We start from the raw sequence: 27,587 nt of genomic DNA, 5'->3' as shown, positions 1-27,587 counted from the left end.
CTCCCTCTCCATCTCACCTTTGATGAAGTGGAAATATATATCAACTCTATCTAAATCATATCTCTATATCTAACTGCTCTCACCCTAAAAGTATAACAAAGTTGCCGTGGGTCGTAGCCATGGGGATAACTCCTCCCCCCGTCCTTCTGAGAACTCTCAACCTGGAACTTTATTGCAGACCGTTCCAGTTGAACACTGTCCCTTCCAGAGAGCACGAAGCTCTCAGCCTCCCAGAGCCAAGATGGCTGCCCTCATGGAGGTCAAGTTGAGCTAAAAGCCCCCTTCTCTACCGCCCTCGGAACGGGGGGGGTGGGGGGGGGGGGGGAACTGAGGTGGCTGTTTCTCTGTGGCCCCTCCCGCCGTTCCGCCATCAAGGGCCCCTCACTCCTTTCATTATCGGGAGGTTATCCAGGTGACCCCCTTCAGCCAGTGGGCCTCGTCGGGCGTAAACCAACAGCACAGCCATCCGACGCTAGGACATAGCGAGAGTGGACGAATTCATTTCCACCTGAAGTAAAGGTCATGGACAACATGTTTCGGAGTGGATCCCACCAGCGTTATCGGGCGGAAGGTCTGTCTGACATCTGCCGAGGACCTGGGTCAACATTGGATACCGATACAGGGAAGTAGAGCAAAGAAATAGAGGTATCAATAGAGGCGGATTAAGCGGAGTATCTAAACAAAAACTGGAAATCGAATGCAAAGCGATGCAAACAGGACCAACGTGTTGAGACCGAAACAGGTGAAGCTCTCCAGATCCGTTTGACCCTCTAGAGGTCAGGGCCATCAGACCAGAATGACACCAACCACACTGGACGGCTCGTCACAGGCCCGCACAGCCTGAGACATCAGACTCTTGTATCACTTTATCCGAGCATTGGATTTACTCAACTGTGCCAGAAGAGAATTTTCACAAATAAAAGCTTGTCAAATTAATTGCCTGCCCTAGCTCTAAGCCATCAAGAATTCACGGAGCTGTGGGGAGGTGTGATTAGGCTGCCATTTTACTGTCTCCCTTTCTTAGCAGAAACTTTTATCTGAAGTGAATTTGAGACACTTGTCAGTAAGGAGCTGGTAGAGGTGAGGCCGTCTTACAGGAACCCTGCAGCTAGACCCCAGGCATTAGTGTCCAAACCCAGGACCACAGCCACCGGAATATCCCTCCCCCCAATGCAGATTGAATTATATTTGAGCAGAAGACAGGACCGCACTGACTGACACTTGAATTCGTTGCAGTTTTCTTCCCTCGAAATGAGAGTGAAGCTCTCTAATATATAACAGCTTTCAGTACCAGCAGCAAAGTGCTCACAGCCGAGCTTCAAGATAATGACAGGGAGGAGAAACACACACACACACACACACACACACACACACACACACACACACACACACACACACACACACACACACACACACACACACACACACACACACACACACACACTTGAAGACAGCTCTTAGAAAATCAATCATTCCCAACTCATGAAACAAAGCAGATTTATGCCGAGTCACACCATCAAAATCCCTCACTCACATGCAAGTATTAACAAACACGAACATACACACACGCGCACGGGCACAAACACACACACACACACACACACACACACACACACACACACACACACACACACACACACACACACACACACACACACACACACACACACACACACACACACACACAATCACACACTCAAACACCTGAAGGAACATTATGTAACATTATGTAAATAAAAGGTGGTCATCGCTCATTCAAGAAAAATATGTCCTCGCCTTAAACGACTAACACAGACACACACAGACACAACGCTCAAATACAGGCGTACACTGTTTCCTTCCATTGTGGGATAATCACGGTGGTGCTGTCCTGCCTGGACAGGGATCTGTACAGGTACTTGTAGCTATCTGTACAGGTAAACAAACTACAGGTAACCCACCCGTACAGTTAAAACAACCTGTAGTGCTATGCATGCAGAATATTCCACAGGTTCTATCCACAGGTTGACGTTTGTTTGCATTGAAATGTAAACGGGTTCAAATAATGCACAACCTTGCAGCGAGAAATATGGGCCTGCCCGCTTGGCTTATCTCTCTTCGCCAGACACGTCATCCCCTCCCCCTCATGTGTGTATTATGTATGTGTATGTTATGTGTGTGTGTGTGTATTATGTGTGTGTGTGTGTGTGTGTGTGTGTGTCGGTGTGTGCGTGTGCATGTGTGTGCGTGTGGTGTGGCGTGGAAGCATAAATGTGACACAGCTGCATTCATTATAAAAATGGGCCAGATCCCAGGAGGGACTCAAGTACCGCCAACACACACACACACACACACACACACACACACACACACACACACACACACACACACACACACACACACACACACACACACACACACACACACACACACACACACACACACACACCTGCAGCTCATGCTGATCCATCATCATTAGTTCTAGTCATGTGGCTGAATCACCATTCCCCCCTTTACACCATCAAAATCACCTCTCACTGAGGTTTTTAACATGCTGTTAACACACACACACACACACACACACACACACACACACACACACACACACACACACACACACACACACACACACACACACACACACACACACACACACACACACACACACAGTGTGAATCCTGGTACCTTGGAACTTCGACAGCTTGGACTCATCCACTGAGGTGATCCACTATGACAGTAACCATGAAAGAGTAACCATGGTAAACGGTAATTGGACTGCATTAATGTCGCGCTTTTCTGACCAGTGGCCACTCAAAAACGCTTTTACAACATTGCCTAACATCCACCCATTCATTCACACTCTCACGGCAGTGTCAACCATGCAGGGTTGCGCGACAGCCATCTCGTCGGGAGCAGTCAGGGTGAGGCGTCTTGCTCAGGGACACCTCGGCAATGAGCTAGGAGGAGCCGGAGATCAAACTAGCAACCTTCCGGTTAGCAGTCAACCCGCTCTACCTCCTGAGCCCCTGTGGGCAAGCGGACGGGTGGCGTCCAACAAATACCTGGACCTAAGGTTTGGTCCTGTACTCACTTATTGTATATTGTACGTTGTGGGACTCAAAAACAGTTCTTAGCATAGTGTAGCCTCTTATCCTAGAAGTCTTTGCTGGACAGCGAGGATAAGATTGTTAGTGCTTGGCACTTGGTTCTACCAACATCCTTACTGTACCGACAGAGATATATTGTTGTTTCTCTTTCTTCTAACAAATGTACTTGTTTGGATAAAAGCATAATGCCCGGAGTGTAAATGCGAAATCTTGAGCTACGAGCAGACCTTCATCCCACCTGGATCCACCGAGCGAGGTGGGGGTGGGGGTGTGGGGGTGTGTGTGTGGGGGGGGGGGGGCGTTCTGCACGGAGCGGGAGTCACATGGGCGGCCTTTGGTTCCGCGTCGCCGGTTCCATTCAGGGTTTGAAGGGTTTTGTTTCGTTTAGTTTGTTTTCGGACCGTTTTACATGGTCGTTAAACGTGCTAATGATCCGTTTATCAGGATGAGCCAGGCTGGCCCACCTGGTGAGGACCAGGGGAGCAGGGCGGAGGGCCTGGGGGTGGGCAGTGAGACGGGTTCGGCTATCGCACGCTAGGATTTCACACGCTAGGCTAGCTCATGCCAGGGGGGTCATCCCCATGTTCCCCCCGGGTGCAAAGGGTTAGGGTCAGGTTTAGGGTGAGGGTGAGGGTTAACCCTAAACCTAACCCTAACCATAACCAATCGGAGGAGAGCCATTCTAACCAATCACAGGCGAATCAGAGGCGAAAAAGGCGGTACTTGCCCCTACCATCATACGGAAAAAAGATTTGCTCACAGGGTCCTTGTCCCCGGTCACATACAAAGCGGGGAACATAGGACCCGGGGAACATAGGTACGCTCCCATGCCAGGCTAGCATATGCTAGGCTAGCCTGTGTTAGAATGTGTGTCTGTTTTTATGCATGTATAAATATGTGTATACGTAACGTGCATGCGTGCGTGAAATAACTTTTCTTAATTCTTATGGGAATATATATGAGGTTGTTTCATAACTGTGAATAAACGAGAGCTATAATTCAAGTCCTCCCTCTCTCCTTCCCTCTCTCTCGCTCCTGCTGATATTCCAGTGACTCCTGCCCACCGGCGCTCTCTGTCTGAGACTCGATTCGATCCACTCCACAAATAAACACCCTCCGACTCTTCAACTCTGTCCCTCTTTCTGTCCCCTCCCTGCGCTCTCGCCGTCCATACGTTTCACCTCTGCTCCGTCCATCCTTCATGTCCTGTCAACACCGTCCACCTAGCTAACAGCCCCATAAACACGCATGTAGGCACGTGTACCAACACACGCACACGCACACACACACACACACACACACACACACACACACACACACACACACACACACACACACACGCACACACACACACACACACACACAGAGCTGACCTTTGCATGCTATCTTATGCGGCTAATCGAATCAAGATGATCCATGCAGCTAATGGGGAGGAATAGTACCCTGACCAGCATGGCAGCTAACATAGCTACGTCCGAAAGCAACATGCTCTTCAAACATGGGAAGGGGGAGAGAGAGAGAGAGAGAGAGAGAGAGAGAGAGAGAGAGAGAGAGAGAGAGAGAGAGAGAGAGAGAGAGAGAGAGAGAGAGAAAAACGAGATAGAGCGAGGAAGAGAGGGACTGATGATTGAGACAGAAATAGATAGAGGGAAAGAGAAAGAGAAAGACAGAGTGGGAGAGAGTGGGAGAGGGAGGGGGCTATTTTTATCATTTATTTTTCGTCTGTTTCTTTGCACATGCTTTGGCAATCTAAACGCTGGATTCCCGTGCCAATTCAGCTTTCTGAATGGAAATCTGATTTAAATTAATGGACAAGATTCAACGGGCTGAGGAGAGAAAGAGAGAAAGATATCGGAACAAAAGTCGTCCATTTATTCCAAGAGGGGAAAAATACCAAAGCAAATACGAGATTGGTTTCATCTCATTACCCAGAGACAGACACAGAGCCGACCAATCGGCTTTGAGCACGACCAGGCACACACACACACACACACACACCCCACTGTCTACTCAAACACACAGACAGTCGCCAACAGCTCTATTCATTTTCCATTGACTGGTAGACAAACCAGAAACCAAGGAAATAAAACACAGGCCGACGAGCAAACTTGCCTCCTCCGGGACATCCAGACCAGAGCAAATCTTGGCTGCGAACGCGCGCCAGTTATTGACTAACGCGCCTGCCAGTCTCCGACGTCTGTTGTCCTGTTTACCGAGCGCTCAGAGGAAGCTCTTGCTAGGTTTCAAAGGAAAAACATGCCTGATGTCTGGCAGCTCAGATCCCAGAGGAACAACGTAGCGACATCTGAAGCTTAGCTTTAGCCCTGATCCACACCACAACACCTTCCGCAACTTCTGTAGCTTAGCTTTAGCTCTGCTCCAGATTCAGGGCACCTAGCAGACGCTTTTATCCAAAGTGCCTTACAAAAAGTACATTTGTCAGAAGAAAGTATCGCTGTCGGTACAGTAAGGATGTTCATAGAACCAAGTGCCAGGCCCTTTCAATTGCTAGTTTAAAACATTCCACGTGCACAACAGAGATATCTAGGATAAGATGCTAACCAAGTAAGTACTACAACTAAGCATGACACACAATAAGTGCGTACATTGAGTGCCAGGACGTACAACATACTGTACACCAAGTAGGAGGTGTGAGAAGGGGTGGCTATCACCCTACAGATGATGATGTCCTCACCCCACATGCTCCTGAATGACTGTGTGCATCTGTGTTGCTTTGCGTGAAAGCGTCTGCCAAATAATCACCATAAATGAGTTCATTCCTCCAACTCAAGTATGGCTTGAGTTGTTCAACAGGCGTGTACGTTTATTCCTACCTTGAGTATGGATACTTGTTATTTCGTTATTATTTTCTTCTATTTTATTGAGTTCTCGTAGTGAGTTCACAAGGATCTTAGAAGAAACTCGCAGACTGAAGGCGTTGCCGTGGAGACTGGTTACACAGTGACAAAGCGAAGGTCAATCAGAACAATCAAAACATTCACTCAATCAAATAAAACGTCTATTCTAGAAAACGTTTTGCTGTAATGAAAGCAACATGGCACCGTCTCTGTTATAAACGGTTACCTGACAGATATACATAGATATATTCACACACACACACACACACACACACACACACACACACACACACACACACACACACACACACACACACACACACACACACACACACACACACACACACACACACACACACAGATATAGATATAGTCGACTAAGTGACTTAACGTTACGTTACTACCTCGCTGCCTGGCAGCATTAATTCTAGTCAGTTAAACTATTTACCAACTTTTAATGTACACTTTCACATTTTTCGAAGACTTTTAATTTCCTTTTCAGGTCTCATCTTTCAACAGAACACGTCCACACTTTGATTTGGCTGAACAGAAGTGAGTAATGAGGTTAGTAAGTAGTACCACTTTGTTGGATAATTCAACTGTAAAATTAAATCAGTAATTGTCATCGTTTTGTTATTGTAGTTAACCTTGGTGACGTTTTTTTTCAGAGTTGTTTCCATGTTTTTTTTTCACGGTCAAAATGCAAGCCATTTTTTGACTTTTTTTCTTACCTAGTCCTAGTCATTTAAGACACTTATGTTTAAACGTCCGGGGATTCAGTCGCTTGGCACATCCCTACACTCAACTTTTACACCATACATGCATTTTATATATTCCTGTCCAGGTTGTGTGAGGATTTACAGACAGGAAGCAGCAGTCACATAAACCTTAACCGCACGCACAATCACCTTCTCACCAATCACCACCAAAACGCCATTTCCTTATTTAAATGGTTAATAAAATGAAACATTTAAAAATAACCTTCTGTTCACACTTATGCTAGCGTCCGCAAACACTAGCAGGTCGGAGCGGGCGAGACAGAGAGACAGATACAGAGACAGAGACAGAGACAGAGACAGAGACAGAGAGAGACAGAGACAGAGACAGAGACAGAGACAGAGACAGAGAGAGAGAGAGAGAGACAGAGAGAGAGAGAGAGAGAGAGAGAGAGAGAGCGAGAGAGAGAGAGAGAGAGAGAGTCTGTTGTCGGCTCTGTCCGTCAAAATCACAGCAGATGACAAGCCCGGTTGCCCTGGCAACGGCTGGTCGGATCGCAGGCAGAGAGAGATTTTGGAACTCGCCACATGTTAGTCTTTGTTCACGGCTGACTCTTCTGACAGGTAATATTTACCTGTCGCCGAGGCAACACACACACACAAACCAACGAGTACACAAGCAGCTTTGGGGGAGATGGGAGTAAGGAGAGGAGGACAGGAGGGGGGACCAGATAAGAAGATAAGGACGGAGAGAAGATGATGTGAGGGGAGGAGACAAGGAGAGAGGATGAGAGAGCAGAGAACACTGGAGATTCACATACCATTATAGACTTCATGTTCCCCCCCTCCACCCCTCTCTCTCCTGGTACTCCCCTCTCCCTCCCTCTCTCTCTCTCTGTCTCTTTCCATCACATGCTGACCATGTCTAACCTCTCAGTCCCCCTTCCCCCCCCCCCCCCCTCTTCAAACGGCTGAGCCAACCAATTAGAGCGCCCCAAAGCTCTCAGGTGATGGAGGCTCTCATGAGGCTGTGGTGCCTTTTACTGGTCAGACTGGTGCCTTTTACTGGTCAGCACTGGTGCCTTTTACTGGTCAGCACTGGTGCCTTTTACTGGTCAGGACTGGTGCTATTACTGGTCAGGACTGGTGCTTTTACTTGTCAGGACTGGTGCTTTTACTGGTCAGGACTGGTGCTTTTACTGGTCAAGGCGAGTGGTGAATGACGGGCATGGTGACTGTCTAGGTGACCGGCCGACTGACTGACTAGGTGAATGATTAATTGCCCGTTTGGCCGACTGGCTGACCACGTAAAGTTGGACGTGGCTGAGGTTCATGCCAAGGTTTCCCCGTTCATGTTTGTGTTTTCGTCCTTAGACGCTGGACTCTCCTTCCCTCCCTGGTTCTCCATCGCTCCGTTCTTCTGAGCCAACTGAACAGCCTCACTGAGATCATACGTGCAGACAGACGGACGGACAGCTCCTGGTGAGAGGGGTGGAAGGACGGGGAGGGAGACGAGAGAGCAGGAGGAGTCGCCGGAGGGAACAGGGAGGAGGAGGTGTTGGAGGGGGAGGAGGTGTTGGAGGAGGAGGAGGAGGAGGTGCGTGAGGAAGGAGACGTAGGAGATGAACGCAAAGTTCACGCGGCATGACACGAGCGTTGCTCGGCAACCCTTCGGTATGTTGGATCACAACCCTTCATCTCTGTTCACCACATCGAGAACGCTGTCATACGGCCACCGTGAAGACTTCGGGCTCCGCGGGGAAACATGATTCACTCGTGTCTGAGTTCCTGTTTATTTGTGTGTTGAATAATTAACTTCAATTGCATGCAAGTTAATTAAGTTAATTAACCGAACACTGAATTAGCCATCCCGTTGACATATAGTTAAACCGCAGCAATCAATGCATTCAAATGCAAACTAGCATAGCATTTGCTAGCCTAGCATGTCATAGCCTAGTATGACATAGCCTGGTATGTGATAGCCTAGCGTGTTAGCCTAGCGTGTGCTAGCCTAGCGTGTGATAGCTTAGCATGTGGGGGAGCTTTGTCTGAATGTAGCCTCGACGCAGGCCGACGCAACATAATGTAACCAAGTATTAGTTGGAGAAGATAAACAAGGAAAACTTGGAATTGAGGTCAGAAATACAACGGGTGACGGCTTTATGGAATCATAACTCACGCTCGGTAACGGCTAGTCAATGGAGCTGATGAAGGAGAAGAAGAGGCTAATTGATAGCTTCCGAAATAACAACATGATCCCGGCAGACCTTAAATTGAGCGTTTTTTGCCATTCGAATCGATCAATCAAAATGATCAACAATATTGATTTCATACGCCAGGGCTATTCAACCTCCTTAACAAGTGGGTCGAAAAGGAAAACCACTGGGGGTTCATGGGCCACACAGAGTAAAACTACGTGAATGAATCGCTACAAATACATTTTACTTAAAGTAGTGTTAACTTAATATATATAATACTTCTACATGGAATAAACTTGTCAGACGCATTCCTTCCTTTTTTTAATCGTATCATTATAAAAGATTTTGTTCTCACATATTTTGGGCACGTATTTAGAATTCAACAATGTTGTTTGAATCATCACAAAACAGAACTACTGTACATATGAGACATTTTTAGCCAGTGAGTCAGTGAGAAAGATTGCACTGCCTTGTTTGCCTAGTTTGGCTCATCCTGAGACACTCATGCAGCTCCTCATAGGTCATGGAGCAACGTGCCCTTGTTCTGACGGCATTCATATGAGAAAAGCTAGACTCACACGTATCGGTTGAGCCAAACATTGTCAGAATAAGTGATGCCAGTTCCTGATTGTGGGGTACTGATACTGGCTAGTATCACCGGCTACACACAGAAACCTGATTTGCATGCAACTATGTTTCTCCTTTATTTTATTTATTTTTTGCATGCAACCTCTTGCGGGCCAGAAAAAAAGTAGGAGGGGCCGCATTTGGCCCACGGCCCGCTAGTTGAATAGGCCTGCCATACGCAATAAGACGATTGATGCAATAAGCCGGCATTTCCTGCTAGAAGATAACCCCCACACACACACAAACACACACCTTATACCAGAAACACACACACACAGACTCAATAATGCATACACACAGATTCAATGACACACACACACACACACACAGATTCAATGACACACACACACACACACACACACACACACACACACACACACACACACACACACACACACACACACACACACACACACACACACACACACACACACACACACACACAGCAGGCAACAACTTCTGAATGTCAAAACTCTGAAGTGTCATCATATACATCAACACACACACACAAACATTACACCATAATAACACACACACACACACGCAATCATCACACCCTATACATACAGCCCCCCCCCCCCCGCTGCCTCCACTCCCACACACTCCAACACACACCCACGCACACAGTCAATCAATGGCTCTCACCTCTGACGGTCGCTAAGCAACAGCACACATCCAAAGATTGTTTACAAAGCCCCGAGCAGGGGGAGGGTTGTGGTCTATGAGGGGGGACTCCATGACCCCCCCCCCCCCCCCCGTGCCGGTGCGCGTGGTGAAGTGGTTTAGCTCACATGACGGCGTTGACTCCAGACAGCTGCTGGAACATCTGCAGACCGCAGCCGACCAGCAGAGCGCGACGCGTCGGGCCGTAGGTCAGCATCCTCCACAGCACGGGGCCCTCTGGAGCACAAACACACACACATTTATATATATACAAACACACACACACCCACATATATAAACACACACATGCACACACATTAATATATACAAACACACACACACACACACATTAATATATACAAACACGAACACACCCACACATTAATCTATACAAAAACACACACACACACACACACACACACACACACACACACACACACACACACACACACACACACACACACACACACACACACATTAATATATACAAACACACACACACACACACAAACACACAGATATAAACACACACACAAACACAGACATAAACACACACACTGTGGCAACCCGGCATGGTGAGCGAACAACCTCCTCCCAAACAGGACACAACTTTGCTGGGCAAAAGCCAAAAAGGCATGTTTGATCCAAAATCAAACAAAGTCTGTTACTGAAAATAATACAACAACGAAAAAACCTGGGAGGATTCGACGATCCTTTCCCCCGTGGGTGGAATCCCGTCACCCACGAGGACCGGTCTCTCCGTACAGGAGCTCCAGGGCTGGGAGAGCCCTGGATGAGTGGAGAAGCAGGCTATCTAAAAACTGCAAATCGTATTACTCCAGTGTATGAAGTGACACACACATGATGATTCTGAAGTGCATAGTGAACCAATGTGGGTCACCAGACAACTTTAACACTTCTCATTTATCGCCGTATCGCCCGGTTACTCACAGCGTGGAAACCTATTATTACGTTATTATTCCAAATAATTTTGTGAAACTAGTAAAAATGCAGAACCCTACTTAGCATAAAATCGCAGCGTTTTCATTGGCCGTCGGAAGCCGCTGAGTTGGGAGGAAGTGATGCGTATGACTGACAACATTTGCACGGTGTTAACCTGGTGAAATACAATTGGTTGTTCCCCGAGGAACACAACAGTGGCCTGTTATTGGATTAGCCAATAGGAAACCAGCCTGGCCTGAGCCACTGAGAGAATGGTGAAGACCTAATGAAAGCTAACAGAGATAAAGTGAAGGGCGCACACATGCGCACACATACTTGTAAGCACGCACGCACGCAAGTACACACACACACAAACACCAGGAATAGCTTTAATTCCACTATTAAGCTAATCAGTTGAGAGCTCCTCTGAGCTAGCAAGTCATCAACATCCAACCAGTCTGATGAACTCCCACGGGAGGGGGAGAGAGGAGGAGGGGAGAAGGAGATAGGGAAGATGGGGGGAAGGGGAGGAGAGAGATTGATAGAGAGGAAGAGGTTGGCTATTTAGAGGGCAAAAGAGAGAGAGAGAGAGAGAGAGAGAGAGAGAGAGAGAGAGAGAGAGAGAGAGAGAGAGAGAGAGAGAGAGAGAGAGAGAGAGAGAGAGAGAGAGAGAGAGAGAGAGAGAGAGAGAGAGAGAGAGAGAGAGAGAGAGAGAGAGAGAGAGAGAGAGAGAGAGAGAGAGAGAGAGAGAGATTGGCTTGGCTATCGAACAACAGCCAATCACAAAACAAATAGGCCTAATCAGGCGGGACAATGGGCCTGATGGACAGCTCCCCCTAACGAGAGAATGATTCCATCCAGCGAGCAACATGTCCATCAACCTCCCCTCTGTCTGTCATCCTTCATCCTGTGGTACTGTTTCACTCTTCATCATTCAGCCGATGCTTTCTCCAATGTGTCATTGCGGAGCAGGGAGTGGTGGGGGGGAAGACATCGGGGATCGAACCCAGAACCTTTCTGCCGAGAGGAATACACAACAACCAGACAACATGCTCCTCACTCAGTGGTCATATTCTGTACACTACAAAGGATCTGAAAATCAAAAAATATTATCGAAAACATTCATTATTTTCTCCCATCCTGTCTTCCTCTCATCCCCTCCTCCTCCTCTCATCCCCTCACCCTCTCATTCCCTCACCCCCCCCCCCTCCCCTCACCCCCCCCCCCTCCCCTCCTCATCCGCTCATCCTCTCACCCCCTCCTCCCTCACACTCCCTACCTCCTCCCCCCCTCATCCTGTCCTCAGGGGCCGATGCTCCTCTGCCTCTGGGTAATGACCTCGGCCATCACGTCAAGCCGTCAGTGCCACGCTGTGATTGGCCGCTGACCGCGGCCCGGTCCGCTGTATGCCGATGAGGGGACGTGGCTTTTATGGTTGCTAGGATACGCACCGGCGACAGGTGGACACAAACACAACAGCCAGAGCATTCTCCGCAGCACCTGAAGGCACACACACACGCACACACGCAGCCACACGCACACTTGACTTTGAAAATCGATGGATGGATGGATGGGTGAATGGATGAATGGACAAATGGATCAATAAGTGAATGGATGGATTGATGGATAATGTGAATGGATGAATGGATGGATTGATGGGTGGAAGAATGGATGAATAGATGGATTGATAGGTGGATGGATCGATGTGTGGATAGATGATGGATGGATGAATGGGTGAATGAAAGCTGGGATCCGGGGTCAGCCCATTGGGCAGGTGAATAACGGTCGGGGTACATATCCAAACCATTGCTTGACCATGGCCGCCACGGTCCAACACCTTTACTGAAACCAGCAAAAGAAAGCATAATTTGTAAAGGGACGACAAAAATCAAATACAAAAAACGCACCAATAAATGGGCTGCTACCATAGCAACAGTGCAGGCTACACACACACACACACACACACACACACACACACACACACACACACATTATCAATTCTATTTCCAGTTTGCAACAAGAGGTTATTGTCTGCACCTTCAAACGAGTCTTCACACCAGAGCAAGGTTTCATTGCTACACACTCTGTGAAACGTAATTATCACATCTTATGGAGAGTCAAAACCCCACGCTGGCCCGGGGACAGAGAGGCAGAGAGAGAGAGAGAGAGAGAGAGAGAGAGAGAGAGAGAGAGAGAGAGAGGGACACAGAGAGAGAGAGAGAGAGAGAGAGAGAGAGAGAGAGAGAGAGAGAGAGAGAGAGTTAGGGGGGAAAGTGGGTGAGACAGAGAGCTGGAGAGCTCATCAAGAGAGATCTGTCATCACTCTCCTCCACTCAGCCCTCCTCTTCTCACTCCTCTCCCTGCGCCCCCTCCTGCCCCCCCTGCTTTCCTCCATCATCCCTTCCCTCCCCCTCTCCCCTCTATTGTCCCTCCCCCTCTACCCTCCTCACCTTTCCTCCCTCCTCCCTCATTTATCCCCCATAGATGATGTCAGCTAATGGAGCTGCAGTCTATCCTATAGGCGAACAGCTACAGGGATGAACAAGAAATAAGATCTGATCTGAGGAGGAAACCAAACAGAGACAGAGAGCATTAAACCTGTGGGCCTGTTGTTGGCTTCTGTTAGACTGACTGTTCGTCTCTGTTAGACTGAATGTTAGTCTCTGTTAGACTGTTAGACCCTGTTAGACTCTGTAAGAGTGTTAGACTGACTGTTAGTCTCTGTTAGACTGAATGTTAGTCTCTGTGAGACCCTGTCAGACTCTGTAAGAGCGTTAGACTGACTTTTAGTCTCTGTTAGAGAATTTTAGACTCTGTTAGCCTCAAGTATCAGAATCTGTAAGACTGTTAGACTCATCTGTTAGAATCGTCTGTTAAGATCCGTCACTGCTTTTGTTTGGGCCGACTCGGCTCAGCCAATCGGCCGTAACTCTGCGCCCCAGAACCTTCCGGCACAGTCCGCCCGCCTGGTGAATTAGGCTGGCTTTGAGTAGTGCTGTACCCAATCATTTAGTCCACTATAACACAGCCCCCCGGCCCCCAAAGATGACCACTCTACCCCCCCTAGACCACCGCTAACGGACCACCGCTGTAGCACTCAGAGACTCATTAAAAACATTGCTTTTAAAAATTCTCGTTTCTAAAAATATATCAATGGAAAAAGGGTCCCAATCTTTAGGGAAATGAATTTGTGCCTGGGCTGGATCCATTGTGTGGCGCCTGAATCACAGCGTTCCTGGTCTCCTTCTGTCCGTCTCCGGGTTCCAACCCCATCCCTGCTTTTGTGAAATATTTCATTTATTCATCAGAACTGAACTCACTGTGTGGACTTTCACATCTCTTCATCTCTGCTGTAATTATAAGTCTGCGAGGAGAATTCAAAGTCAAGAGCTCGATGCAGACCGCTTGATGTTCAAACAGAAATCTGTCTTTTAACCAAAAGGTTATTTGTAGAGAGAAACAACAAATAACGAGCTAACCTAATACAGTTCGCCCAACTACAACCAATGAATGAACTGACGGGAAACTAAAGCGTGACGAACGTCCTGACGACAAGAATCGTATGAGGTCTTCAACAGGCTGAACAAAAACGGATAAAAGGTCTGTCTCAGTGTGCGTTTTAACTGATATCATATCTCACACCACCAGACCAGATTATAACGACACACACTCCACATCAGGACCGGCAGGGACTTATCTTAGATGTGCCCCAACACCTGAGGGAATGCCAACTCCCACCAGCCCAGCTCGCTCTAAGGGAACAGCTCCTCAAAGAAGCACATTCCCCCGGCTGGAGCACACATCCTCATCTTCACCGGCTTCCATCCCATAATATCCACGGCACAACCTGCAGGCCCCCTGGAGCGAGATGGCCTAGACCGGCTCTTTTCAGTCCTGCGTCTGAAGTCATAGCAAGTGGCTCTGGGTGAAAAGGTCTGATAAACGCCTGAATATTAAAATAAACCGTTTATATGAGGCTGGAAACTGAACTGACGCAGGCCACAGCAGCAGGATTCAGTTAACACACAATCACCCATTCACCCTCTCTCTCTCTCTCTCTCTCTCTCTCTCTCTCTGGTGGAGGAGGAGGATGCAATCAGAGCTCATTGAGGCTAAGGCAGCTCGTTAAGGACGGGAGGCTCCTCCCCTTCGCCTCACAGCGTTCAGGAGACATCAGAGAGCCGCTGGGATCCGAACACTACTAGATTAAATCAAACGTGCTTTGGGTTGAGGAGTGTAGGACGGGAGGGGGGGGGTACGCGTTATCCCCATGGTTACGACCCACGACAACCTTGTGATACTTTTTTAATACCTTTTTTAATACCTTTATCGTTCACACTGAACGTGTGATCGTTTTTAATAAGCGATGTTGTACATGAAATTCACGACACACGGTAGAGTTGTACTATAGGTGTCCGCGAAGCCTCACCCTCGCGCGGACGCAGACATTAAATCAACTTATATAAAGCTCAGAGCAGAGGGAGCTTCACCATCCACACACACCGTAGCGTTACACTATAAGTCATACCATGAGTTTAGACATTGAGGCTCAGCATCAGGGTCGGACGCCCCAGTCCAGTGCGGGTCATAGAAGGCCCTCAGAAAGGCCCTCAGAAAGGCCCTCAGACCTCAGGAATCGTCAGGAAAGAAGAACGCTACCTGCGTCAGATAGCGTTTTGAGAGACTGGCAAATGGATAGGATTTTTTCTCCTGTTTTCGCTCAGTTAGTGTCTTCCATTTCAGTCGCAGTGATAAAAGGTGGTCACTAAGTTGAGGATCAAATAAGACATATAAGCACGTATATAAACACGTTGAAAACAATACTAATACGATTTTGGGTTGGACTTGGGCTCAAAGCGAGCACAAGTTAGCATACTTAAATCGTATTCTATGCATGAAATGTAGAATGTTCACACGAACATAAGCGTAGCGACTCATCCCCTGGTTTATTTGTTTAGTTTCTGTTTCTGGAGTGGGTCAGAAGCCTTTATCGGCCACTAATTAAACAGGTAGCAGAGCGATACTGTAAGACCACATCAATACGCCACCGCTGAGTTCCTCTCTCACAGCGAGCTGCCCCACATCAACCCGCGCTACCTCTGGGTTATTGACGAGCACTTCCACAGAGGTCACGCTGTGTGTCCTGAACACCAATCAAATGTCAGCGAGGGCGGGGCTTGTGCAAGAGGTCCACCCAACTCCAGACGGTTGTGGCCTGTACGGGGGGGCTTTAGCTTCACAGTAGGACATGCACACGCAACGCTTTGTTTCTGCGTGATGCTGAGTGTTGTGGACGCTTCTTTTGACCAGCCGTAAGGCGGTTGGAGCTACAGTGTTTAGGACGCAGATGGATTTTGCATTGTTTATTGTTGTTTAGCAAACGGCGGGTGCTAGCTTTGTTTATTGTTGTTTAGCACACGGCGGGTGCTAGCTTTGTTTATTGTTGTTTAGCACACGGCGGGTGCTAGCTTTGTTTAGCGTTGTTTAGCACACGGCGGGTGCTAGCTTTGTTTAGCGTTGTTTAGCACACGGCGGGTGCTAGCTTTGTTTAGCGTTGTTTAGCCCGCCGGTCGCTTCCTTAGCACACCTCACCTCACAATGGTACCATCATCATCACCATCACACCCCGAGGTGTGTTACGGGGGGGGGACGTACGACACACTGTTTCCATGGCAACCAACGTGGCACTTAGAGCTCTTTTATTTTTCCCTGTGTGGGAACACGTACCCACAGACACGCACACACACACATGCCAACAGACATTTTGTGTAAAACGCACAAAAGGTCAACCACAACTGAGATACCTTTCATAGTAGGTGCTGTGGGTTCATGTTCAATATCACAACAACAACAACAACAACATAAAAACAACACTCACACCCTAGAGAACTGGACTGGAGAAATACAGACAGATAGACGGAGAGACACAGAGACACTCAGACAGACAGGCAGGCAGACAGACAGAAAGACAAACAGGAATACAAAGACACAGGCAGAAAAACAACAGACAAACAGAAAGACAAAACGGCAGAAAAACAGGCAGACAAACAGCGACCGTCTGTCTGTCTGCCTGATTGTCAGAGACAGCGAGGCGGTGGGGAGACCCGAACTGACGGACTAAATGACATCCATAAACAGTGACGGACAGAGACAGACAGATAGACGGAGACCCCCGCCCCCCCCCCCACCTCCTGCGGCCTCCTTCTCCTCCTCCTCGATGCTGCTCTTGATGCTGTCGAACTCCTCGTCGATGTTCTGGTTGCCGCGGATCTGGCTGAGGACTCGCCGGGCCTTCTGGGTGAGGCCGTGCTGCAGCAGCCAGCGCGGCGACTCGGGCAGGAAGAGGAAGCCCACGAACTGGACCAGAGCGGGCACCGCGGAGAGACCCAGCATGTACCTGGAGGAGGGAGGGGAGGGGGGGAGGAGAGAGGAGAGGAGAGGAGAGGGGGGAGAGGGGGGAGGAGAGGGGAGAGGAGAGGAGAGGGGGGAGGAGAGGGGAGAGGAGAGAGGAGAGGAGAGGGGGGAGGGGGGGAGGAGAGAGGAGAGGGGGGAGAGGGGGGAGGAGAGGGGAGGGGAGAGGAGAGGGGGGAGGGGGAGAGGAGAGAGGAGAAAGGAGAGGAGAGGGGGGAGAGGGGGGGAGGAGAGAGGAGAGGAGAGGGGGGGAGGGGGAGGAGAGAGAAGAGGAGAGGGGGAGAGGGGGGGAGGAGAGAGGAGAGGAGAGGGGGGGAGGAGAGGGGAGAAGAGAGAGGAGAGGAGAGGGGGGAGGAGAGAGGAGAGGAGAGGGGGAGAGGGAGAAAGGAGGAGAGAGGAGAGGGGGGATGAGAGGGGGGAGAGGGGAGAAGGGGAGAGGAGGGGAGGGGGATAGGGAGAAAGGAGGAGAGGGGGGAGGGTGGGAGGTGAGGGGAGGTGACGGGGGAGTGGAGGGGAGTGGGTGGAGGGGGAGAGGGAGAGGGGAAATGAGAGGAGAGGGAGGAGGGGAGAGGGGAAGGAGAGAGAGATAGGAGAGGGGAGAGGGGGGAGAATACAGGGCAGAGAGAGAGAAGAGATAGAGGCAGAGGAGGGTGGAGGGAGAGGGAGTGGAGGGAGAGGAGGATGGAGGTGGAGGCAGAGTGAGGGAGGAGGGTGAGTGAGTGAGGATGGAGGAGCGAGAAGAGATGGAAGGGGCAAGGGGAACAGGAGTAGAGCGGGGGCGAGGGAGTTGGGAGAGGGAGGAAGAGTTAAAAGAGGAGCAGAGTGACAGAGTAAAGGACGTCTCCGTGCTGCTGCTATAAAACATCTTAAGCCAGAAGAATGACTCCTTATCTCGTATTAATCCCAGCCAATCAGAGCCTGCCAGTGGAGGCCCTGAGAATAGCGAGGCCATGACATGTACGATACATTTGGGATGAGCTTCATACACAAGAATAGTTGTTGTTCTCCGCCCGTAAAGGTTGGAAACCAATGATCTGAAACCGGCTCTGCTCTGTGTGAAATCGATCAGCAGTCAGAGGGGGAGAAATGATCCACGTAAAGAAATAAAACACACTGCTGTCTCACAGAGAGACAGAGAGAGAGATAACGGGCGACGGACGGAGAGAGATAGAGACAGGCAGAGACAGACCGATAGAGAGACAGAGAGACTGGCACAAAGAGCGAGAGACGGACAGAGAGAGAGAGAGAGAGAGAGAGAGAGAGAGAGAGAGAGAGAGAGAGAGAGAGAGAGAGAGAGAGAGAGAGAGAGAGAGAGAGAGAGAGAGAAAGACAGGGAGTCAGACAGAGAAAGACAGACAAACAGGCAGGCAGAGAGACAGACAGGCATAGAGAGAGACAGACAGAGAGAGAGAGAAATCAGATAAGAAATGTTAAGGAGTGTTCCATGAAAGAGGAGAGGAAGGGAGGAGAGGGGAGAGATGTTTAAAACATGTTGCTGCAAATGTTAGCTAAAGATTTCATGCGTGAGATGACATTTAGAAGAAAGACAGGAAGTGAGGGTACTTCCAAATTCCAGGAATCAGCAGACAACATAAGGGCTGACTGACACACACACACACACACACACACACACACACACACACACCACACACACACACACAGTAGGTGGTTATCTAATATATATATATATATATATATATATATATATATATAGGTATATTATACACACACACTTGTAAATAATTGGTGAGTATCGATGATGCATATGCGTGCTTGTGCACGTCTGTTTGTTTGTGTGTGTGTGTTTGTATGTTAGTGTGTGTGTGTGTGTGTGTGTTTGTCTGTTGCAGTGCGTGTGTGTGTGTGCGCACGAGTCTGTGTGCGTGTGTGTATGCGTTTGTGTGTATGTGCGTGCGTGTGTGTGTGCGTGCGTGTCCCACCTCCAGCCGTCGTGCGGCAGGTAGCTGAAGGTGGCGTCGAAGAGGCTGGCGGTCAGCTGACCCGCGCTGATGAAGAGCGTGTTGACCGTGACCAGCTGGCCTCTGAGGTGGGGGGGGGACGCCTCCGCGATGTACACCGGCACCGTCATCGACGCGATCCCTGCCGTCGCACAACAAGTAACACATCCCGTTACACCACACTGTCGGTAACGCAACGTAACACATTGCACCACACTATCCCTGCCGTCGGTAACACAACATTGCACCACACTATCAGTAACACACAACGTAACACATTACACCACACTGTCGGTAACGCAACGTAACACATTGCACCACACTATCCCTACCGTCAGTAACACAACATTGCACCACACTATCAGTAACACACAACCTAACACATTACACCACACTATCAGTTACACACAGCGTAACACATTACACCACACTGTCAGTAACACACAACATAACACATTACACCACAGTGTCAGTTACACAACGTAACACATTACACCACACTATCAGTAACACACAACGTAACACATTACACCACACTGTCAGTAACACACAACGTAACACATTACACCACCGTGTCAGTAATATCTGTAATCTAAGTTTCAAGATTGACCTAGTGACATTTAGTGTGGAACTATTCAGGTGGAAAATGCCACGATCTCTAGAAAGCTGCAGCACGTGTTGACAACCGGGAGAGGTCCTTACTAAGCGGCAAATGGACTGCATATATATAGCGCTCTTCTGACCCGCGGCCACTCAAAGCGCTTTACAATATCGCCTCGCGTTCACACATTCATGCACACGTTGACACACTAGCATCCAGCTCGTCGGGAGCTGTCCGGGGGAGGTGCCTTGCTCAGTGACACTTCAACACTCCTACTGGCTGTAGGAAACAGTGGTTAACTACGTTACTCTACGAACGCGAGTCCTACGCAGGAGGTTCACCACACACCCACTGTACACGGTATCTCAGATTTCCCTTGTCACACAGCTAATCCAAGTTATTATTTTGAGAGCGAATTGCACCACAATATGACACATATTTCAGAGATGTAATTCTGGTGGTGCCCGTGCTAATTGCACCATCACCCTTGAGGGTTGCTTAGCACTCGTTATCTGCACTTCAGTGACGAACGCATGCAGAACTTAATCACACACCTTCCAGGGGAATACTGCTCAAATATAACAAACACGATGCAACACATGACGAGGGAGACGGGAAATTCATTGACGCTGCGCCTCACACACAATACACAACACAACTCATGATAACACAACTCATCATAACAACACACAGGATAACACAACTCATGATAACACAACACACAGTATAACAGGTAGGGCAGTCAGATACAGGTAGGTACAAGGAGCAGGTAGGGGTTAGACATTAAATACAGATACAGGTCACTAAGGAGCAGGTAGGGGTTAGACATTAAGTACAGATACAGGTCACTAAGGAGCAGGTAGGGGTTAGACATTAAGTACAGATACAGGTCACTAAGGAGCAGGTAGGGGTTAGACATTAAGTACAGATACAGGTCACTAATGAGCAGGTAGGGGTTAGACATTAAGTACAGATACAGGTCACTAAGGAGCAGGTAGGGGTTAGACATTAAGTACAGATACAGGTCACTAAGGAGCAGGTAGGAGTTAGACAGTAAATACAGAGACGGGTCACTAAGGAGCAGGTAGGGGTTAAACAGTGAATACAGAGACGGGTCACTAAGGAGCAGGTAGGGGTTAAACAGTGAATACAGACACGGGTCACTCAGGAGCAAGTAGGGGTCAGACAGTGAAAACAGAGACAGGTCATTAAGGAGCATGCAGGGGTTTGACAGTGAAAACAGAGTTTGTGAAGGAGCAGGTCCTAGCCACTAGAATCTAGCCGATAGAAGAAGGAAGATAGAGAGAGGAGTGTGTCCCGATAGACAGAGATGATAGCGATACAACATCACTGTAAACACACAGTGTTGACTGACTGCATCAATGCTGTGTGTATGTTGGTTTTACACACAAACGCAGAAGTAAGTACCGATTTTACACAAGGGTGTATAATCCCATGTTACCAAATGCCAAGGCATACACACGCATGCATGCACAATATAACCACGTGCGGGCATATTGGTTTGTATATGCATGGCTGTGTGTGCACGGTAGTGCGTATGTGCTTTTTTTGCGTGCGTGCAGGTGTATGTTGTATATGCGTGTGTGTGTGTATGTTTGTATATGCTGTATGTGTTTGTGTGTGTGCATGTGTGTGTGTGTGTGTGAGTATGCATGTGTGCGTGTGTGTGCATGCGTGTGTTATCCCAAGACTCTCCCCACGCCGCTGCGTGAGACAGAGGACGGTTCCAGCTGCTTCCTGATCTGGGCTCTATTAATAGTCTCCTCCACCTCCTTCCCCCCAGCCCCAGCCCCCCCCCCCCCCCCCAACACCACGTGGCTACCTGTTGCTATGGTTATGGCTCACCGGGAAAGCGGGGTCGACGCCTCTAAGCGTGCCCAGGCATGGTGGCAGCGCGGCGGGGAGACGGGTCGATGCGGCAGGGACAGCGGTCGCACCGTCCTCCCCTGTAGCCTAGCTCGTGGCTACGTCCGGCCTCGTATGGAGATGGAGGGGGCGGACCGCCGCCGCCGACGAGGTGGGAATGTGTGCATGGCTGGGTGAACGTGTGCATGGCTGGGTGAACGTGTGCATGGCTGGGTGAACGTGTGTATGAATGGGTGAATGTGGGTATAATGGGTGAACGTGTGTATGACTGGGTGAATGTGTGCATGGCTGGGTGAACGTGTGTATGAATGGGTGAACGTGTGCATGAATGGGTGAACGAGTGCATGAACGGGCCAACGTGTCTAGGACCGGGTAAATGTGTGTATGAATGGATGAATGGGTGTATGAATGGGTGAATGTGTGTATAATGGGTGAACGTGTGTATGACTGGGTGAATGTGGTTATGAATGGGTGAATGTGTGCATGAATGGGTGAATGTGTACGAATGGGAGAAGGTGTGTATGACTGGGTGGACGTGTATATGAATGGGTGAATGGGTGTATGATTGGGTTAATGTGTGTGTAAATGGGTGAATGTTTGTATGAATTGGTGAACATGTGTATGACTGGGTGAATGTGTGTATGAATGGGTGAATGTATACGAATTGGAGCCCTTACAAACAAGCCGCTTTGAAATTCTGCCCCTTCAGTCATCACAAGTGGGCCTGTCCACCGAGATGTGTTCTTAAAAGATCAGTCTACCAGCCTACCCGGTGGACTGTAGCAAACGTCGCTCATCTATCCGTCATAGATCTAGGTGGACACGCCCACTTGTGATGTCAGAAGACGCCGATTTTCGAAACGGCTTGTAACGGCTAATCACACTCACACCTGGTGGTATAATATGGGACCTCCGAGTAAAATGAATCAAGGGTATTCACAAAATGTAGACGCAGTTCCTTTTAAACATCACTAATCACTAATAGGTGTAAAAAGCGTGTTGCAAAGTCTATCTTAGCGAGACGAGGAGAGTCCTCAGGGGAAGGATGAATCTTGATGTGAAGGAATCTTTGCGCTGCTGCTAATTAGCGTTGAGAGTGCGGCTCTTGACTGTGTTTAGTCTCACCACGCTGGACAGATCCCAGCGCTAAGACATCTCTCCAGGAACGGAGAGCGAGGGAGGAGCGAGGGGCATAGGGAGAGAGAGAGAGCGGAATAGATGAGTGGAGAAGGTACCGCTGCTGATTTCACAGATGTGCTCTTCCATTACGGGCGTGATGACTGATTGAGGCGAGCGGGGTTTTTGGGAGCTTTCCATTGATTGGCTGGGCTCTGAAGGGATTGACAGGTCGCTTGTATCTGACCTCAGATGACCACAGGTTATATCTCTTCAGAAAACGGCGTCGTTAGTTCTGGCGGAACACTATAGTTATGTGACCCCCCATCAGCTGACGGTGTCCAATCAAACGCACGTACACGGATAGGTGGTCGATTTAAGACCTTCCATCTCAAACACTCAATCTGCGAGGTTAAGTGTGCTGGGCAGGACTTCGCCAACAACACCACACACCAGTCTCCATCACCACCAACAGCCTCCACCACAAGCCTCCACCACCACCAGCATCCACTAAGTGCGTACTTCAAGTGCCAGGACGTAGAACATACAATAAGTGTGTAAGAGGGGTGTGTGTGTGTGTGTGTGGGGGGGGGGAGGACATATGTATCTGCCTCCCCTGATGTTCAAACTGATGTCCAGCAGACCTGGGGCCAATCAAAACCGTCGATACGATGCAATGACTGCACAGAGAAGTCCCCTATGGGAGCATCTTTGAGGCCTTTTCAAAAACATGAAGGACGGCTGGTTCTGATTGGTTCGAAAGCGTATCCAATCGCGACCAGAGGCATTCCGGGCCAGTGCCTTTGAGAATCCAAAATGAACCGAGAGGTTCTCAACAAATTCGCATTCACGAACCGGCCCGGCGATTGTCAAGCTTAAGCCCCGCGTGTCACGGCGAAAGGTCGGCTCTTTGGGTAATTGGAGCGGGGGGGCCTGCTGCCATGTTAATACAGCTAGGCTAAGTGGAGCAGGAAACAAGCCGGCCTCGTTAGTATCGCTGCTCACTAATTGGGAGCGGAACACTGTTTTGGTCCCAATTATCAGAGTCAGAATTGTACACAGCGATGTTCCTCTCGAAGGTCAGCCCGGAAGGAGAAATATTAACCGAGAAGACGAGCTGAACATCATTAATGGTTCCCGCCCTTCCACAGCAAACAGGAGGGGGGGGGGTTGTCACTTTGATGAATAGAGAATAATTGCTGTTATTCTTACAGGAGGAAGAGGAATATCGATACGATTTTGCGTTTCACAATGAATATCAGTTCTGCCTTTGCATTTTTAACACCATTGCACGATCTATTTCTAATAAACAAGTTTTGATTGTTCCGTCGTTTTCCACACTATCTTCAGGCACCGCTTTTGTTTTTTAATCAGGCAGACCGCTTGACTCCTTGCTTTTTCATCCTTGCTAACAAAGGGAGTTTTTTCTTGCCTCTGGGGGGCTAGGGTCAGGGAGGTGTCATAAATATATGGCCTGTTAAGCCCTTTGAGACTGTAGCTGTGATTAAGGGCTAGAAAAATACAATTGAATTACATTTTATTCAAGGTGTTTCATCGTGAGACAGCCGGAGAGCGTCCGTTAGCTATAGGAACACAAACATCAGCATGGTGAAACACGCTAGGGCCAAGCCAACGCATTCTGCGATCATATTAATACTACAGTACTAGTGAGAGACAGACAGAGAGACAGAGAGACAGAGAGACAGAGAGAGAGAGAGAGAGAGAGAGAGAGAGAGAGAGAGAGAGAGAGAGACGATGGTAAATTGAAGTAGATAAGGGGGTGGTCCACCAACGGAAGGAAGTGGAATAAATAACCTAAATGTCAGCCTCCAACATTAAGCTAATTTAAGTTTTGCGTCACAGGACCACATATTTAGAGCTTTTCCCTGTATTCTTTAATATTTTATTTCCAATGACATAGCGAAGAAAATATATCGATATTCGATTGCAGTTATTGTCAAATTATTATTATGATTATGTTGTCTAGAAACTTTGCCTGCGTGTCAGCGTCAGGACGGCCAGACGTTATGATAGGAGGACTTCATATATATAATATATATATTATTGTTATTATAAAATATATAATAAATCAAATGAAAAAAGATTGAATCGCTTCAGAAAGGCGTGGTGCTGTGAGTTCAACACGTGTGTAGTTAAGTAACAACACTTAGTTCAACACAACACCGAACAGTACGACCTGTTGATCGACCACCTGTCCTTACCGAGCCCGACTCCCACGATGAGTCTCCCAGCCAGGAGCGCCTCCTTGGTCGGCGCGGCGCTCAGTACCACGCCGCCGAGGGTGGAGGAGAAGCTGGCCAGCAGGATGCAGACCCGGCGACCGAGCAGCCCGTTCAGCACGCCGCCCAGCAGGGCAGCCAGGGCCGCCGCCGCCACGGTGCCAGACACCAACAGCTCCTGCCACCCGGCAGAGAGGCTCATCTGCCGCTTGAGGAGAAGCATGGCCCCGGGGATCACCCCGGCGTCGTAGCCGAACAGGAAGCCTCCGAGAGCCGAGAACACGGCCAGCACGTACACGAACCCCGGCGTGACATCCTGCTGGAACTGCTTCCGCGCCGCCCGCTCCAAATCCCCGGTGGTGGCGGCGGTGGGGTTGGAGTTGGAGGACTGGGCGGCGGAGGTGGAAGACTGGGAGGTGGAGGTCTGAGCGGCGGAGGTGGAGGAGTGGGCGGCGGAGGTGGAGGACTGGGAGGTGGAGGACTGGGCGACGGAGGTGGAGGACTGGGCGGCCATGCTGCTGACCGCCGAGGCGGGCTGGGTGTTGATGCCGGCGGCGGCGGACGGGGCTCGGATCAGGCTCCGCTCCCCGCCGTCCGGGACCTTCCGCCGCCGGTCGCCCATCAGGCCGCCCAGACTGCGGAGGCTGTAGGCGCCTCCCGCCCGGCGCGACATGGGGAGGGGGACCGCGGAGTCACCAGGTCCTGGAAGTCGCTTATTTAAAAAATAAATCACACTCACACGCAAACACAGACAAACACAAAACTATTTCCCAAAGAGTTGGGGTCTGGTGATGACAACACTCCCAGCTCCTCTCCTTCTGCGATCCGATTCACTTTTTTTTGGTATTTATTTGTGCTCCTCCAGACGCTGAGACGGAAGTGGAAACAAGTAGTAGTTGGTCAGCGTTCTTATAAACCGTGGACCACAGTCCCTCTGTGGAGAGGAGCTGATGGAGGATGAGCAGAAGATGAGAGAAGATGGGAGGAGGCTGAGAAGGTGCGAGGGGGAGGGGCGTAGTGGAGCGTCACCGTGACGTCAGGCAGGAGTACGATGCTCTCTTTCGTGAGTCGAGGTTCACTTCACAGATGATCCACAGGTCATGCTTAGGATGTGTAAACATGTCCACGGTATTGACATCTATTGCATCAACACTCCTCCTGCATAACTCTTCACTAATGAGAGATGTGAGAGTTTTTTGGATTGCTATTAAGGGCGACGACGATCCAAAATGACAATGACACGATTCAATTTGACACGATGCATGACATTTAAGTCACGATTACTACATTCATTGAGGTCCTTCATGCGACTAAAGTGCAGGCCTATTATTAACCGAAGGTTCATGCAATCAAAGACATCATAACTAAGACTCAAACATCCCTCTAGGAAATATGGACATGAATCAAACGGAGCAGTGGAAGAGAAACAAGGCATACAATCATTAAGAATTCGTTGCCCAGTGATTAGTTCCTCCTAAGCTAGGCCTGGTCTCCGGCCAAAGGGACTGAGAAGACTTCTGGAATAGAACCAGACCAGATGGAATCCAGGCCCATCATCATAATAATCACAGTCGAGGTACCTACCTTCGTAGACCACCTTCCTAAACGGGTGCAGATTTACATTTATATTTTATATTTAATCACATTTCTATTTGTCGGAAGAAAGAGAAGCAATAGCCTATATCTCTGAGGATGTTCATAGAACCAAGTGCCAAGCACTTACAATTGCAAGTTTAACCCATTCCAGTAAACAACTAAGATAGCTAGGATAAGATGCTACACAATGCTAAGTGTGCAGATGTGACGCTGGTTTGATTCGTGAGCGGTACGCTCAACTGGCTGGGGATCGAGCGATTAAGGACAATTGATAAGTCACTTAAGTCCTCTGAAATAATACACCTGTCCATCACCACCACGGGTCAAGGGTTCGACTGTTTTGTCCACACGCAGAAATAAATATACTTTTATGTTTGGCCTTATTGTTGAACTACAACACAAGTGTCTTGTGTTTCCATATAGTGGATGTAATAAGTGAATAGAGTTGACCTAATCGATTTGGACCATAAGCATATTTCTTCAATCAATGCGACCTACGATGATGAATGTGTTTATGGTGCAAGTCTGCCCTCTAGCGGCCATCCAGAAACCACTGTGTGTGCGTGTGCGTGTGCGCGTGTGCGCGCGTGTGCGTGTGTGTTTTCCCTCTCGCGTGTTTTCATGCTCGTGTTACCTCACTTATATTTGGTTTCCCGTTTGTGAAGCAATGTGTTACCGGCTATAAAGA

The 27,587-nt window shown here is 49.0% G+C and overlaps 1 protein-coding gene across 1 annotated transcript in view; it reads right to left on the bottom strand.

Annotated features, from left to right (window-relative positions):
* The window catches only part of LOC130372855 (proton myo-inositol cotransporter-like), a 40,105-nt gene that overhangs the window by 9,546 nt on the left and 2,972 nt on the right, over positions 1 to 27,587 (bottom strand). Inside the window, exons 2-6 of the mRNA XM_056579016.1 lie at positions 25,827 to 26,005; positions 25,286 to 25,727; positions 19,442 to 19,601; positions 17,279 to 17,487; positions 10,277 to 10,385 (exon numbers count right to left, since the gene is read on the bottom strand). Of these exons, the coding sequence (XP_056434991.1) occupies positions 10,277 to 10,385; positions 17,279 to 17,487; positions 19,442 to 19,601; positions 25,286 to 25,727; positions 25,827 to 26,005 (1,099 nt within the window). The remainder of the gene's footprint in view (positions 1 to 10,276; positions 10,386 to 17,278; positions 17,488 to 19,441; positions 19,602 to 25,285; positions 25,728 to 25,826; positions 26,006 to 27,587) is intronic.

This window comes from Gadus chalcogrammus, chromosome 19 (genome assembly GCF_026213295.1).
Source record: "Gadus chalcogrammus isolate NIFS_2021 chromosome 19, NIFS_Gcha_1.0, whole genome shotgun sequence".
Lineage (NCBI taxonomy): Eukaryota > Metazoa > Chordata > Actinopteri > Gadiformes > Gadidae > Gadus > Gadus chalcogrammus.
This window is presented reverse-complemented; position numbering and strand designations above follow the sequence as displayed.